Consider the following 16,632-nt stretch of genomic DNA (forward strand, 5'->3'; position numbering starts at 1 on the left):
AACTCATTTAACTTGTCCCCAAACCCTTAATATAGATAATTACAAAAATTAATATAGATAATTACTAAGAGAATTAGATTTTGGGAGCATAGTTTACGTGAGACGAGATCACTTGGGGTCACGTGATATGAACCGGCGCGAATCAGGATGTTGAACCATGAAAGCATAGTCAATTCTTAAATTAATGTCTTTTTACAAATTTGTCTTTATTTATTAGCTTTTTACAAAATTTTAAACCCTATTAAAATATTATTATGCCTTAAAAATAAAAAATTCTTTAAAATAAAAAATTCTTAGAACTGTTGTTAACATTTATGTGTATACTGTACGTTGTTGCCAATAAAGTCTGCTTGGTGAGATTTGCACTGGTGAAACAGAAAAGTCCCTGTATTTCTTAGATAGGGACCCTAAAATGCTATTTTTAAATATGAACATGCATTAAATGCCGGGAAAAAGATATGGTTAAAACAACAACTGATTGTGCAACCAAATCTGAAAAATAACTAACTAAAAACAGTATATCCCCTACAAGATGATTACAAAACCATTTGTTGCCATCTTTATTAATTTAATAAGAATGCATTCAATTCCAAGAAATTAATTTAAGAATGAAACAATGCAATATATCCACAAAAAAAAAAAAAAAAAAAAAAAATCCAAGACTTAATGTTCACATAAACAGATAGTATTAATGTTTTAATTCAGTAAGATTCACTGTAGAAAAGACACATGATCCCAAGTCATAAGAGCTGTTAGTAAACTGACAAAGATTAAATAAGCTTTTATTTATTTTTGTAACATCTACCACACTTATAATTTTGTTGCCTCACACAAATTTGTATAATTTACTTCAGTTACTCATAAAACCCTTCAAACTTGACACATTTCATTCCTCCCAGTAAATACACTGAAACTTAAAAAGCATTCTGTTATACACTTTTTCAGAGCTTTGTTTGATATAGATTATTAAATGCACTTATTAAAGCAATCATAAAACAATGACACTAGAAAATGCTGTATAGAATAATTAATTTAATTGATAGTTTGTGTGAGGTAGTGGTAATTCAGATGCATAATATAAATATTAAATTTTATTTTATTTTACTGATCATAAAGAGATTAAATATTCAGAAAAACATCCACTTTTCGCGCTATTAATGGTTCATAAAGTTTTTTCATTTAAACCAACAAAACACTTTGTAAAAATAGTATTCTGGCTCTTTTATTACATAAATTATCCCATGGGACTAGGACGGCGTAAATATGATATTTTCATGCAAATGCACATTCATTTTAGATACACTATGTAATAAGAAATAAAAAATACAGAAACAAGTTTAAATTATTATTATCTTTAATTACTATCAAATATTTGATAAGCCAAAAGTAAGAGAAGTAGAAGAAACAAATCAAACCTGAATATTTCAAAGAAAGTTATTAAATGTTAAAGTAATTTTAAAGTTAGGCCCCCCCCAAAAAAAACATAGTTTGGCATAGATTTTGAATAAAACTGTAAGGAAATCAGGCATTCTTGAGGAGATACTTATCAGTTGGAGCAAAACACACAGAAAAACATGTCACCAAATTTTAGGGGGGAAAAAGATGTTTTAAAAAAATGAGATTTTAATAGAAATATAAAAAAGAACTCGCTTTAATTTTCTCGTAAAATTCAAAATCCTGGACCTGGGAACTTAAATTTAAAGCTCACATGAAAATTATTATTATGAGAACTAATTAATAATTTATTACAACATTTCATAAAATAATGATTCATAAATAAATTTAATAAAATAATAACTTATTATCAAATTATTATTATGAGAGAATGAATAGCAAAAAAGTTTTGCATCGTTTGGCCATAAACATCATCAAACTTATCAATTATGGTATTTATTGGAATCTAAGCCACATCCCAAATCCTAAATACATTTTTGGGAAAAAATAAAAAAAAATAGTTTTAAAAGGTATATTGATATCCAATATCTAAGAAGTGAAAAATTAATTTATTTTGCCAGTATTAAAAACTTTTAAATACATACATGAACATGTAATTGCTCTAACCATAAGCATCATGTTCCGAAAATAATTCATCACAGCTGACTTCAGAACAGCTGTGACAGCATTGCGTTTGCAGGCATTGCAATTTTCCCACACAGTGTCTTCTTCCATGCCATCCAATGAATTTGTTTTGCAACATTTTTTAAACGACTATTATAGTCTCGATGAAAACTTTTTCCAGGCAAGAGATATGCATTCTGCAATTTTCAAACCACTTGTCTTCTTGATTTTCCTCTTCCCTAAGCTTTCTAAATGCAACCAGTTATTGTACTCTTTTCTTTACGTAGTCCTTAAATGGCTTACTAATGCTTACGTCAAATGGCTGAACCTGGCTTGTCATACTACCTGGGATTATCACCAAATTGAAATTGTTCCATCTCAGTTTCTTTTTTTCCAAAGTCCCACACCTTTAATTGCATCCATGATATGCATTTTTAAAGGATTTCAAAATTTTAACTTTGGGAAACTAACTTCCTGTTAAGAATTAAATATTGAGGTAATTTATGGCCATCTACTGCAATACACAGTATTACAGTGATATGTTGTTTTTTGTATCCTGTACTAGAGATTTTCAGCTCTTTCTCACTCTTTGAGTTTGCAACATATTTCCGTGGCATATAAAAGTACAGGGGGATTTCATCCATGTTTCCAATGTTCTTGAATTCATAAGCATATCTTTTCCGTAAACCAATGATTATGGTATTGAAACTTCATGAGTTTATCTTTGGAATCTGCAGGAAGTTTTTGGCAGATTGAAGTTCTCTGTTTGAAAGAAAATCATTCCCTTCTGATAAATCTTTCACACCAGCCTTTTGATGCTTTAAAAATTCTTGGTTCTATGAATGGCTTCTTTTGCCTTGCATTGCAGTATTTGTATGGTAACTAGCAATGCTTTAGATTGAGAGTCACATACAAATTGAGCTACACTATTATCTACTTGAGAATACCTTCCCTTTTTTTTTTTTTTTTTTTTTTTTTTTTTTGTTCAGTGAAAGACTTTGTGGAAAATCTATAAGCAAAAATCATATCACGTTGTTTATGCCACTGATGTATATTAGTTTCAACCGTATTAAATTTTCAAGGCCGCTGCTCTGTTTCCTCTCTTCTGCATAATTGCCTTCCTTTTCATACTTGCATCATGAACTCGTATTGATGCCGATGTTTAGCTGAATAATAATAATAAAAAAAGGTGTATGCAAAAAAAAAAAAAAAATTCCTAAATACGTGCAGACAATGAAGTTCAAGATAAAGCCATTCCTTCGCAGCATTAGGTCTGCAGGTAGGGACGAGATACCGGCCAATGGTTGAGAATGGCTACAGCTGCTGGTCGCGAAACGTCTTTGACAGGTTGCACGGAAACTCGTCGAGAAGTTCTTTTGTGATACAGGATGATGCGACTCTCCTGCGGACCGGTGGGTTAGTTCGCTTGTCCCTAAGACCCCCCTTGTCTTCTCCAGGTAAGGTTGAGAACTGTAAACTTTCACAGCTCGTCTGTGACCAGCTCGACCCCCAATCTGTTGCTGGCGTTCAGACCCATAATAACAAAGCTGAAACACGGGACTTTTGAATCTGTGCCCCACGCAGAAAAAGCCTCTCGATGCCCACGAAGGCTCACCTCCCAGTGCTGATGCCATGGAGGACATAATGGGTGTTGAATCGCCACCAAAAGCACAAGATAATAATAAATCTGTGCGTATGAAATAAATGAGGGAATTGAATGTGACAAGTCATTGATGCAGGTGGCCAGAATGGACAATTACATTTTTCCATTTGAAAGGGGTGGAAGCTCAATTTCCCCCATGCAACCAGTTCAATTCTAAGTCTTTTCTGCCTTTGATTCTAAGCTGTACCTGATTTTCAATAATATTTAATTTTTTTTTTTAAATTGCAGCTTAGATTCAAATAGATATTGTAACTGCTCATTGCCAGTATAGCTAACACCTTTTTCCTGGAAGAAATAATTTTTGGCCTTTCAATAAAACCAATCATTTGGGAAACTGCAGGTTTACATGTTTCAGAAAGATTGAAATTATATTTCAATATTTTCTATTGACTACAGAATTTATATTAACAGCTCGAAGGTAATACGATTAGACAAGACTAGATGGATGATAAATGAGGTTTTGGAATTTCAGGTTAAGAGCTTTTTTATGTAACTGCTAATCAGTTTTCATTCCAGACTAAAATTTAAGATCAGTAGATGAAAAATTAAAAGTCAAATTGGTAATTTTCATATGAAGATGATATCATTTATACTCAATTTTATAAGCATATAATTCATCCCCAATTTCGGAAACATGGACAAAGTAAAAAATTTTTGCTTCTAAAGGAAAAGGACCTGTCTCTGATCACCCCTGAAATCGATACAGTTTTATTCATAATGTATACAAAACTAAAGTTGCTTTTCCTGCCTAACTTTAAATTTTAAACTGACATTCTTTGCATTAAAGTAAAAAAAAAAAAAAAAAAGTATAAAAGTCCCAACATTTAAGACATTCAGATCTTGACATGCAGATTTTTTTTTAATGTCTCAAATAGTTTTAAGTTAAACATTTATTTCAGTTTTTCTAGTTTCATAATTAGTCCTCCCTTTCAAGCCATTAAAAATATATATAATCTTATAAGTAAAACAAGCTGCTTAAAATGGCCCAAATTATGCGAAAAAACTCCTAGGATATTATTTCAAAATAAATTAAAATCAAATGGAAACAAAAATTAATTTAAAAAAGAAAAGACCAGATTTTTAAGATGTAGATGAGCATTTATTTGTATGTTGCATAAAAGGTATGCAAACAACATTTCCTCTACGTGGCAATACTCTTTATTTTGCCAAAACATGAAATATGTAAGATGAAAACAATACAACACTTCGAATAGTCTTCTTCCAAGGTGTTTAAAAAAAATTCAAGAAATTCAAAATTTCACTTATGGAGGAGTGTTTGTTGTAGATTCTTATATTGCATATTGAACCTTGAATATTACTTTTCATGAGATTAAAATAACAAAAAACAACCTAAAGCAATACTTTTAAAATAGCAAATAACTTTTTATCAATTGATAAAAATTGAAAGCTACCTTCTGAATCAGAATCAATGACTCTACGTTTCTTTGCTGATGTACTTTCACCTGATTCACTCCCACTCTCAGAGGCAATTCGTCTGCGTTTTGGACGATCTTCATCTTCACTATTACTCCTGTCACTTTCACTAAAATAAATTTTAAGAATATGGTTAAACACATTTAATTAAGAAATAATTCTAAAAGACTTTATTTTTTCATTTAAAGCGAATATTGGTAAGACACGCAAATCCAAATCTTTTTAATTAAATTAATTAATATTTTAACTTAACTCTATGTTGAATTTGCTCATGATTATAAACTTTGAAATTAGTTGTAGGTAAAAGTTACATTTAATTTTAAACATAACTTTTATCTTAAGCAGGCTTCCTCTGTTTTATGACAGCAGAATGTTTTTTGTATTAGGCAACACAGTACAATGTGACGAAATAATTACCCTGCTTCTATATAGGGAAAAAGTTTCAGTGATCATAGGATACCAAAAAAGCCTACGAAATAATATCAAATAAAACTTACAGACAAACTGTGGAAGGAACAGACACATATGCCTAGATATTACATTTTGTTATTTTTGGTGAGAAATTTATGCAGAAATTAAAAAATTTATCTTGTCGCATTTTTTTCAATTTGTACGAAGAATAATTCACTCGGCGAACTTCTTAACACTTTACTGACCGATCGCTTATTAATTGGTTTTTTATCTTCAATGCCTACCGACAGACAGCCTATTAATCAGTTTTTTATCACCAACGCCTACCAACCGATCGCCTATTAACCGCCTTTTTTTTGGCCAACGCCTACCGACTGATAGCTTATTAATCGCCTTTTTTCGCCAATGCCTAATGAATGATAGCCTATTAATCGCTTTTCCCCGGGGCTACCTAAAAATAGCCTATCAATTGGTAGCCATGGCAATAAACAATTGCCATTTGCTATATCATCTGCATTTTATTATAAGTATTGAGGCACATTGCTCACTTGCGTTGCTACATAAACTCTCCCATTTTCACACCGTTTTAAAAAAAAATTATCTTTCACAATGAGTGAAAAAAATAGTACTGGAGAGTTTTATTTAGACGATTTATCAGATTGCCCTGACAGTTATTCAGGATGGAGAATCTGTGGCTGAGTGGCCGGTCGGACATGAGTATGCTGTTAAATCACTAGCGGTTGGTAAAGTGTTAATATATAGCAACCCTATTTTCCTTTCCTCTTTTTCATTGTACATGAACGGAAAAAGGGTCATTGTTCATTGCTTTTAAATAATTTTATCAAAGTGCATAAACCACATTAGGTGCTAGTATCACTTACAACAAATGTGCCAAATTTCAAAACGTGCTAATATGTAAATTCCCCTCTAATTTTTAGCAGATATGATTAGAAATATATCTACTTTAAGTTGATGGTAAAAATTTTACATGTTAAAATCCAAAATTTTTTTCGAAAAATTTATAAAAATTATTTAAAAATAAAACATAAAAAATGGGTGAAGTTTATTTGGAATGAACTAAATTTCGAAATGTGAAAGGAAGAATCAAATAAATTTAATAAAAAAAGAGATAATAATAGATATGTAAATTCAAATAACATTGAGAAGCTAAAATTTTGAGAGCTAATTTCTTAAAAACTACTTGTGCGATTTTTACAAAACTTGGTACTTTGGCATAATTTGAGTCGTTGAATCGAAATATGGAAGAAAATGGGCATATTAGTTTTAAAAATTTCCAATTTTGGGTCAAAACACCTGTTAGAACAGTGCTATATATAAATCTAATATATATCTAAAGTTGCGCTTTCGAGATGTGAAAAATGCAAGTTAAATGTTGGCAATTAGTCCAGTAGAATAGATACAGAAATGTCCCTCCCCCCCATTTTTTGGTGCAAGGTGTACATCCTATGATACCAGGCAATATATTTTTGATAAAATTCTTAGAGTCTTTCAAATTAGGGCACAATATGTTTTTCATCTATTAATACATTTTATATAAAATTTTGCAGTTTCATATTTTACTTGCTTTAAACCAGTATTTTGAAATTTGCACATACAATGTTATTTGAGCTTTGTTTATTTAGTTAGTAGTTTTTTTAAATACACATATAATCCTAAAACATATAAAAAAGCACTATTAATCATATAAAAATAAAAAAATATTTCAGTTAGAATTAAATCCAAAATAATGTTTTATAAGACATAAATAATTTTCTAAATAGATACTTAGTAAAAGTTTAGGCTGAGTTTTGAGGCTGAAATAAAAATTTGCAATGTTATAAATATTTTGGAGGGAAATATTTGACGGTCTACTTATTTGTAACTTTAATGAATGTCCTGATAGAAATTAACTTCCTGATAATATTTTTGCATTTTGATTACATATAAACAAATTATAATTCATAAAAACCTCTTTTTCTTTCTTCCTTTGTCACTGTCGGAATCTTCACTTGAGGATATGGTTGCTTTTGAAACAACGCGACTTCTCTGTTTTGCTGTGAGACCATCATCTTTAATAGGCTTCTTTTTGCTTTTTGATTCACGATCTTTCTTACGAGATCTGCGAGGCTTACGGCCACTTTCTTCACCCTCATCATCAGTCTCACGATCATCTCGAGGCACACGCCTAAGAAAATATGAAATAAAGTATAATTCAAAGAACAAACAACAATATAAAAATATCATAAGCAGGATATGAAATAGTATAAAAATGTCAATCAAGAACACACTGTTCATACATCTACTGTACCATTTTAATTAATTCAACTGAGATGTATACAGTAAGTGAACTGGAGTAATTCTTTATTTGAGGAAAATCAGATATTTCAAAAAATAAATAAGCATTAAAGTATTAAGTTTTAGTGTTAAATTTAGATGATATGGTATTCACTTTAACAAAATTTAATTAAAATAGCTTACAACAGATTTATGTAAAATTTGAATTAGCCGCACAAAAAGGAATGCATCTTATACTATGTTACAATGAATCAGTATTGAACGCTTCATGCAAAAAATATACTAGATAAACTCTTTTAATACTATAATACATACACTCTCATAAAAAATAATAAATAAAAAAAATCTTAAGTCAATAAATTTTTGTCAATGAAATACTCATCTCAGTTTGACAATATACCTAGGTTGATGTAATTTCATAAATGTAAATAAATACAAAAAATAACATTCATTATGAATTTTTTGGCTCAAATTATTTTATTAAAGTTTGTAAATTTCAAAGGATAAATAATAAATAGAATTTTGAAAAATTAAACAATGGCATGGGAGGTAGGATATTTTTTCCTAAGAAGAATAAGAAATATATTTTTTTTAGATTTGATTCAAGTATGTTCAGCGACATTTAATGTAACAACTATTAAACTAAGAAAATACAGAAAGTATTCAGAAGAGATGCTTACATGATTTCATCATTAAATCTAGATCCTAAACCAAGTGTCAGCAACCTTTTCCACTAACAGGAGTTTGGTGAGCACCATAGTATGATGAAATGTTTGTCCACATTATATTTTTTAGCAATTGCTATTGTTGAATTGCTTAACAAGCATATGTGTTATATACATTCACTTCCAAAAGTTAAGCATGAAGATGAAAATGCTAATTTCCGGAAGCCAATCAGAATTGAAGAGGATGCAATTCGCTGCAGAGGTAGTCGGAAATATGCAAATATGTTAGGTAACAGCCAATCGTGCTTTCATGTCAAGAAATATGCAAAAAAGGCAGTCTTATAAGAAGCCAGCTGTATGAAGGGTTACAGAAGTTGATTGTAAGTGCTGATAGAAGGTGTTTAAAACTTTTGTACAATTTGTTTTCAAGACATAAGTGTTTCTATGACTTTCAGAAGACGAATGGAAGATTCTAAGCGCTGGCGTGCCGTGGGGCGCATTGAAGCAGGACAGTCAATCACAGATGTTGGTTGCTCTTTTCTTCGGCATTCATCATTCTGTAATTTCATGTTTATGGACACAATTCCAAACCACACAGACAGTTGTCCGAAGGCCAGTAGCCAGTCACCCAAGGGTTACAACCCCTGCGGAAGATCTATTGCTATTGCATCCAAGCGGAATCGAGGAGCGACCTCCACACGTGTGACATCTATGGTTACAGCGTCCATTGGTAAGACGATATCTGCAGCTACTGTACGCCGAAGATTACATATAAGTGGACTGTATGCAGGGGTATCTCGAGTTTGTGTTTCTCTATCCGTCCAATCAAGAGGGGCACGATTACAGTGGTGCCAGGAACATGTCCATTGGAATGCGTCTGACTGGGGCAATTTACTGACCGGTCAAGATTTGCTCTGGAGCCAGATGACAAGTGTATAATTATGGTGTGGGCAGGGATTTCATTAGGATACCGCACAGACCTACATATCTTTAAACGGGGTTCTTTGACAGCTGTCTAGTATCGAGATGAAATCCTAGAACCTATTGTGAGATTGTACGCTGCACCAGTTGGCCCTACTTTTGTTTTGATGGACGATAACGCACGTCCCCATAGAGCTGACATCGTCAATGACTACCTGGAGAGTGAAAGGATTGCGCGTATGGTGTGGCCATCATATTCGCCCGACCTTAATCCCATTGAAAATCTTTGGGATACTCTCGGCCGTTCTGTATCTTCACGTTTCCCACCTCCAGCCACTCTTATTGAGCTGGAAATTGCTCTACAAGAAGAATGGTGATTGCTTGATTGCGGTGGTTGACCACCTAATTGAAAGCATGGTCACAAGGTGTAAACTTTGTATACAGATGACGAGGGATCACATACCCTATTAATAATACCTTTTTTTTTTCTTTTTTTTTTCCATTTTATGCTGTTTATTTTCACTTTATATGTAATTCTGTTTAATTCTCCAGTATGTCATTATCTGATAACTTACAAAAATTTAATATTGTTTTCATTTCTGTATATAATTATTGATTTTGTTTTTTATGCATAAATATATATGCTACTTTCCTGCCGGATTTTGTGTCAATCAAAGCAGTATTTGTTGATTTTTTTGCATTTTACATCTTCGTGCTTAACTTTTGGAAATGAGTGTACTTTTTATAATTAAATAAAACAAAATTGTTCTTCCTACAACATTAAAATTATGTCTTCATCTTAATAAACATAATTCTAAGTTAATGATAATGAATCACTGAGAACAATGACCATAAACAGCCATTACTGTTGTGTTAAAAGAGAATAGTATAAAAAAATTAAATGATCACCATATTAAAATTAAACTAAATCTACTGGCATCTTCTTTCTTTTACCATGGCAATAGTCAGTTTTACGAACACTAATAGTGTGACAAACATGTCTCTTCGTTTATTATATTTTAGTTTAGTTTATGAGCTTAACTCACAAAATTTATTTCAAAAACTCATTTTAACAAAATCATTTAACATAATTTAATATTATTCAGCTTTCAGAATCTAGAAGATTATAAAAGCTACTCTCCACTTTGTTTTTAGCAAACAATAATTAAAAAAAAAATATTGTTCTTGTAGGCAAAATTTGCATGCCAACTGAAATATGAATAACAGGCAAACTTCACCTATCTATCAAATCAATACCAGACAAAGGAACCATTTTATCTATTATAAGTCAAATATGATTACAGTATTCTAACCATGTATTACTCTCTGATACATTAAAAATTCAAGAAAAGAGAAGAGCTTATTTTAAATACACAGCAATACTCTATCTACATACTTCTTTTTCTTTCTTTTCTTCTCCTTTCCTTCTTCATTATCCTCTCTCTTCCTCTTTTTCTTTGGTTCTCCTCCCCCTTCTGAGCCACTGCTGTCACTAACATATTCATCCTGTGCTCTTTTACCCTGAATAAAAAAATTATGGATCATACATTGCAATTTAAACTCTCTTTTGATTCAATACATATCATTAACCACATCAGGGTTTAATAATTGCATATTCAGCACAACATCTCTACATATACATCTTTTAAAATTTTTTTCAGAATTGATTTAGCATTTGTAAACGACCATACTTATAAATGTCCCTCTTATATAGTGCACTAGCATAAACATAATTAGAAGTTAATGATAATGAATCACTGAGAACAATGACCATAAACAGCCATTACTGCTGTGTTAAAAGAGAATAGTATAAAAAAATGAGATGATTACCATATTAAAATTAAGCTAAATCTACCGGCACAGATCCCCCGCCCCCCCCCCATTTTTTTTTTTTAATCCTACGCCTGTCTTTGGCATTCTGGCGTTACTTGACAAGCAGCCCAATTGATGAGAGGGTAAAAAAAAAGCCTTGATAGAGTTGTCTGTAACAAAACTTTAAAATAATAGGATAGTCGAGGTGGTCACCATCTATATCACCCTGATGACACAGAAGGCAACAAGCTGAATCCTTGACTCCAATTCAATGTAAATGTTGCTTTAAATAATCAAGATTTCAGAAATGGACTTTGCAGATAAATGCATCTTCTCAAATCATAAAATATGCACTGAAAATGTTAAAATTGCATCCTCAACCCCCCCTTTTTAAGGAGAGGATGAAATTTGGTTTCATAGTATCAGCTACTACATCAATACAAAAAATTCTAAAGTTTATATACAGAAATTAAAGTAATTACAGCAGAACACTTGTAAATACATTCTGGGGGAGGGAAAATCTCCTAAAATAAGTATAAATTCATACAAAGAGGAAAAGACAGAAGACCTTCTATATTTAACAGAAATATATAATAATTTACACTAATATAACTGCAGTTTTATTGCTATTATATTTTTTGGGGGGAGAGGTGAAGTAAGTGTCACTTTTCTATATTTAACACAAATTTTTCAAAGACTTTTTTCATTATTAACAGCATTTGTTTTATTTTAATATTGAAGACGAAATTCTTATACGCTAAATATACTTTTCACTTTAGACCATAGCAATATCTAGATGTTTAGCAGAATTTATGTCAGAACTACCTGATTGGCTGTGTAAAAAAATAAAGTTGAATTTCTTACAGAAAAAAACATAGCTTAAGTTCATAGAGAAAATTAATTCATGAATGATGCAATTTTTTGTATTAGCTAGATTCATATTGGCTAAAATTAAGGCTAGATTATGATTGTATACTTAATTACGAAGTACAAAAGGCTTTCAGCAATCCTTTAGATTTAATTACTCTTGCAAAGCAGCTAATGACTCACATTCATTTATTCCATTGGGTGAGAGATGAATAAAATCAGGAACTTGCTATCAAATGAAGAAAGATACAATGCACTTCTTTCAACAAATGGAATTATATCAATGGAAAAGCAATGAGAAAATGACTAAAATTTGTTGTACCTGAAATCAGATAAAGTTACAGCTACATTTAAATTATATTCAACATTTAGTTTTTATTTTTGAAATTATTCATAATTATGTTCTATATAGCACTAAATTCTGTAGTTTTAAGAGCAGAATTAATCATATTAAGGGATCAAAAACAATGGCTACCGTATCTTGCAAATGCTGACAGAGGCAAAATGCTCCAGAGCACACATTTCCAGTTCCTGGTATAATTTACTGCCCTTAAAACATTTGTTCAGCATTATTGATAATAATGCACAAATAGTATTTACAAGACATGTTTTTAATTTCTCCAAAAGCAAAATTATGAAACAAAAAATATTCTAGTAGTAGTATACTAGTAAAATCTTCTAGTTTAAAATTATGGGTCACAAATTTTAAAGCTTCAGAATGATAACACTTTAATGTGCAAATCTGATATTACTACAACTAAAGAACATTAGTTATAAGATTTCCTTAAGACAGATCCATTACATACAAACCTTACGAATAAACAAATAAGCCTTATGATATCAAAATTAAAAATTCTGCCATTTTACTAAAAAAATTTGGTATTACAATTTTATGTATATTGCATCAATAAAATGAAATTTAGATACAATGACTCTACTAACTGATATAACTAAAAATTAAGTTTACTTTCTTCCTTGGTTTCTCATCAATTTCAGTAAACAATAATTTGCTCTTGCTTTTTTCAACAAATTCTTGACGTTTCATTATTAGCTCCTGTTCTTGCTTCATACGTTCTTCTTGTTCTCTTTGCTAATAATAAATAAAATTTAAAAAATCTAAATAAAATCTAAAAAGTCAGCATTTCTAAGGTAAACGGTAACAACATATTAAATTTACATTAAGGTTGAATGAGAAAAAAAGTTCATTATTCATTTTAATACTCAAACTTAAGGATCTCTTTCAAAATAAGCAGAAATATAAAAAAATCATTATAAGAGCTCAAAAATAAGTAATGCATTTTAACAATAAAAATTTTAGGTCTTCAAAACTAAAAATAAATGCCCAAAGGGTATTTTCTTTTCTTAAATTCAGCTTCACATACTCAGCATGGGTATATTGTCAAAAATCAAAGATAACAATGCATTCTAAGAGGTAATTTATGATAGCTTACAGTTCATATGGGTATAGAACTATGGTTCTTTGGCTGAAAGGTAATTTTTTAACAAGGCCAACAGTTATCAATTCAAGATTTAAAGGTGTTGCTACATGATAAGTATGCAATAAAACTTAATTTTTTTTTTTTTTTTTTTTTTTTTTTTTTTTTTTGCGCAAGATGCTTAAAATACTTTTAAACTGCAAAATTTGTTCACTGAACCAACCACATGCTTCCTTCTTGTTGCACTATTAAATTATTTTATTTAATCAAGTACCACTTTTTTAACCCAGTTTTTTTATATATTTTTGAATCCATAATGGTGTTTTTTTTAACACTACAAAATATCTTGACAGTTAAATATTGTAAATAAATACATATTGTAAAACTATTTTGGTTATTAAACATACTACCTTTTCATAATACGATAAACCTTTATTCTGATCTATCTGAATACTGTCAAGATTATTATATAAATTAGAGAAAAGTAAGATCTGCTAGCTGTTTTATTATGCTGCTTGCATCATATATGCAATTTTTTTTTGTCACACTATATGGATATGAGACCACCCGGTGGTGATGTGGTTAGTGCATCGCACAGCTGCACCACAGGTCTAGGGTTCGGTCAACGGGCTGAGCAAGCTTGACTCAGCCTTTCATCCCTTAAGTGGGTCAATAAAATGAGTACCAAGTTTGCTTGGGGACTAAACATTGGGGATCCTGCGATAAGCTGACCACTTGCCCAGGGCATGTGTGCTGATGCACTCCGGAGCCCCAAAGCCACGAAAGCAGAAAAAGGGCACTGCAGGCTGTGGCCCACTAGGGCTGTTGCACCACTCAGTTTAGTTTAGTATATGTACATGCACTACTAGAAAATTTGCCAATTAAAATATTGGTGATATATATATTGTGAAAGATTCGTATACACATTTAATATGGCATCTATCATAAATTGTGAAATCAAGTTTTCAACACATCACAAAGATAATTCGTTAAAGGAAAATCACTTAAACTGACTTGAATACACACTTGAATAGCTTCATTTTTTTATTAACTTAAGCCAAAGATAAGAATATTACACAACATTATGGGGTTGACAACAGAGAATAGAATTATAAAATGTATGCTTTAAATCACTGTAACACTGCTTTTTTTTTTTTTTTTTTTTTCTCATGCATCCAACATGTGAAATTTTAAGATAAATTAAAGATATCAAATAATTTTTTTGAAAGAATATCAAATGCCAAATACATTTATATTCTCAGAGAAAAGAAATTAATTGTTTAATGTTAACGCATACAAAGGAGGTAAATCACACTGATAAAAAAAAAGAAAAAAGAAAGAAAGAAAGACCTTATGATGAAAAAATTTTGACTAATTTTAATAACCCAAATTATTAATATAAATAACAATTTACATATTAAGTTCTCACCTGTTGTTCTAATATCTTCTGTTTCAAAGCTTCTCGCTCTTCTTCCTGCTTTCGCCTAAATTCTCGTTCTTCAGCATCTAACCTCCTAGCTCTAGCTACATGATATTGGGCTTGACTCAACAGATCTTGGCATTGTCTAAAAATGAAAGATTTTCCTATAGCTCACAGGCATAAAATATTTATGTTTATTCTGTTACTGCACAGCAATAAGCAAGCAATTAATTAAAAAAACAATCTCAATTTACTCACCTTGCCTCAGCAGACGCCTGGTTTAGGTCATATTTCATACGATCACCATGAATGCTGAGGTAACTAAAATACCTACAAAAAATATGTGACAATACAGTAAAGCACATTTTAAATATAATGTTTTCTTATTGCAAAATATACGTATTAGATGTTAAATTAATATTAAAAATATTTATAACTGTAAATAAAAAATTTAGCACTATTTGCAAATACTGAATTATTCTTCACATTCCAGTCTTCCTTCTAATTTAATAATAGCAGGAATATCAATTATTCATTTTTTTTTCAATTATGATAATTAGCCAACACAAGTTTATTTTCTAATGTATAAAAGTAGCTTATTGTTTAACAATTAATATAAATCAACTTATTTCTTCCCCTTCAAACTATATTATTTTTAGTATATGATGTTATTTTTTCATATATAATGTCAGTATCGACGCTAATTCAAATATCGCTTACATTTTATTTATAAATTTAATGATACAAAACACAATAATCATTTTGTAACAACCATCATATACATTATTTCTCTGCAACTAAATTTGTTGTAATCTCTACCTATGCAAAGGAACCTGGAAAATTTTTCTTCCAGAATTATAAAAAAGATCAAGAAAGGATCTTCTGAAAATATCATGAGATATTAGACTGCAAAATAAAAGAAATTACACTAATAATACATAATAAATATTAATGCATTTGCATTTAAATTATTAGCACATTAACACTAGTTACAAATTATTAACACTAGTTACCAAAAATGAGATTAGCACATGATAATAATTACCTTTGAGCTAAATCAAGCTCATGTACAGCAGAAAGTACAGTTTTTAAATTGCTTTTTTCATCTTTCAGAGTTTGTGTTGCAAGTTTTTGAAGAACCAGAGCGATATTATATAAAATCACAGTATCGTGAGGCGCCACTCGTCGAGCCTGCACACAGGAAACAAACAAACGAAAAAAAAAAGCTTTCAAAGAGAAATTTTTTTTTTTCAAATTAATGTTTTTTTAAAAAAATATTATAATCTTGTTCTCTAAATAAATAATTATTATTTAACAACTAAATAATGTTATTTAATGACTAAATATAATTATGTATTATTTAATAACTAAATAATACATTACTTAAAACAAACAAAAATAACAATTAAATAATAACTAAATAACTAACAACTAAATAACTAAATAATACATTACTTAAAACAAACAAAAACAAAAATAAACAACTACTTAAACAAACAAAAATACCTTTAATAATATTTGCTTGCAGTCTGCTAATTTACCACACCTAAAATGTGCTCGAGCCAAATACATGAGGATTTCTACATTGTGGTGACGGAAGAACTTCTTCAAGCAATTTTCATACTGTAATGCAAAAAATTAAATCATGTA

General features: G+C 30.3%; 1 protein-coding gene across 4 annotated transcripts in view; it reads right to left on the bottom strand.

Annotated features, from left to right (window-relative positions):
* Nucleotides 1-16,632, bottom strand: part of Ctr9 (RNA polymerase-associated protein Ctr9) — a 153,810-nt gene that overhangs the window by 55,876 nt on the left and 81,302 nt on the right. For all 4 annotated transcript variants that reach the window (XR_015040690.1, XR_015040689.1, XM_085815049.1 and 1 more), the window contains exons 14-21: nucleotides 16,489-16,605; nucleotides 16,028-16,173; nucleotides 15,241-15,312; nucleotides 14,992-15,127; nucleotides 13,094-13,216; nucleotides 10,844-10,968; nucleotides 7,536-7,751; nucleotides 5,134-5,264 (exon numbers count right to left, since the gene is read on the bottom strand). Coding sequence is in view for 2 of the 4 variants with exons in the window: in XM_085815049.1 (XP_085671175.1) it covers nucleotides 5,134-5,264; nucleotides 7,536-7,751; nucleotides 10,844-10,968; nucleotides 13,094-13,216; nucleotides 14,992-15,127; nucleotides 15,241-15,312; nucleotides 16,028-16,173; nucleotides 16,489-16,605 (1,066 nt within the window). In the remaining 2 variants the exon portion in view is untranslated. The remainder of the gene's footprint in view (nucleotides 1-5,133; nucleotides 5,265-7,535; nucleotides 7,752-10,843; nucleotides 10,969-13,093; nucleotides 13,217-14,991; nucleotides 15,128-15,240; nucleotides 15,313-16,027; nucleotides 16,174-16,488; nucleotides 16,606-16,632) is intronic.

This window comes from Stegodyphus dumicola, chromosome 4 (assembly GCF_044657685.1).
Source record: "Stegodyphus dumicola isolate Sdum_Otavi_A_Nest chromosome 4, ASM4465768v1".
NCBI lineage: Eukaryota > Metazoa > Arthropoda > Arachnida > Araneae > Eresidae > Stegodyphus > Stegodyphus dumicola.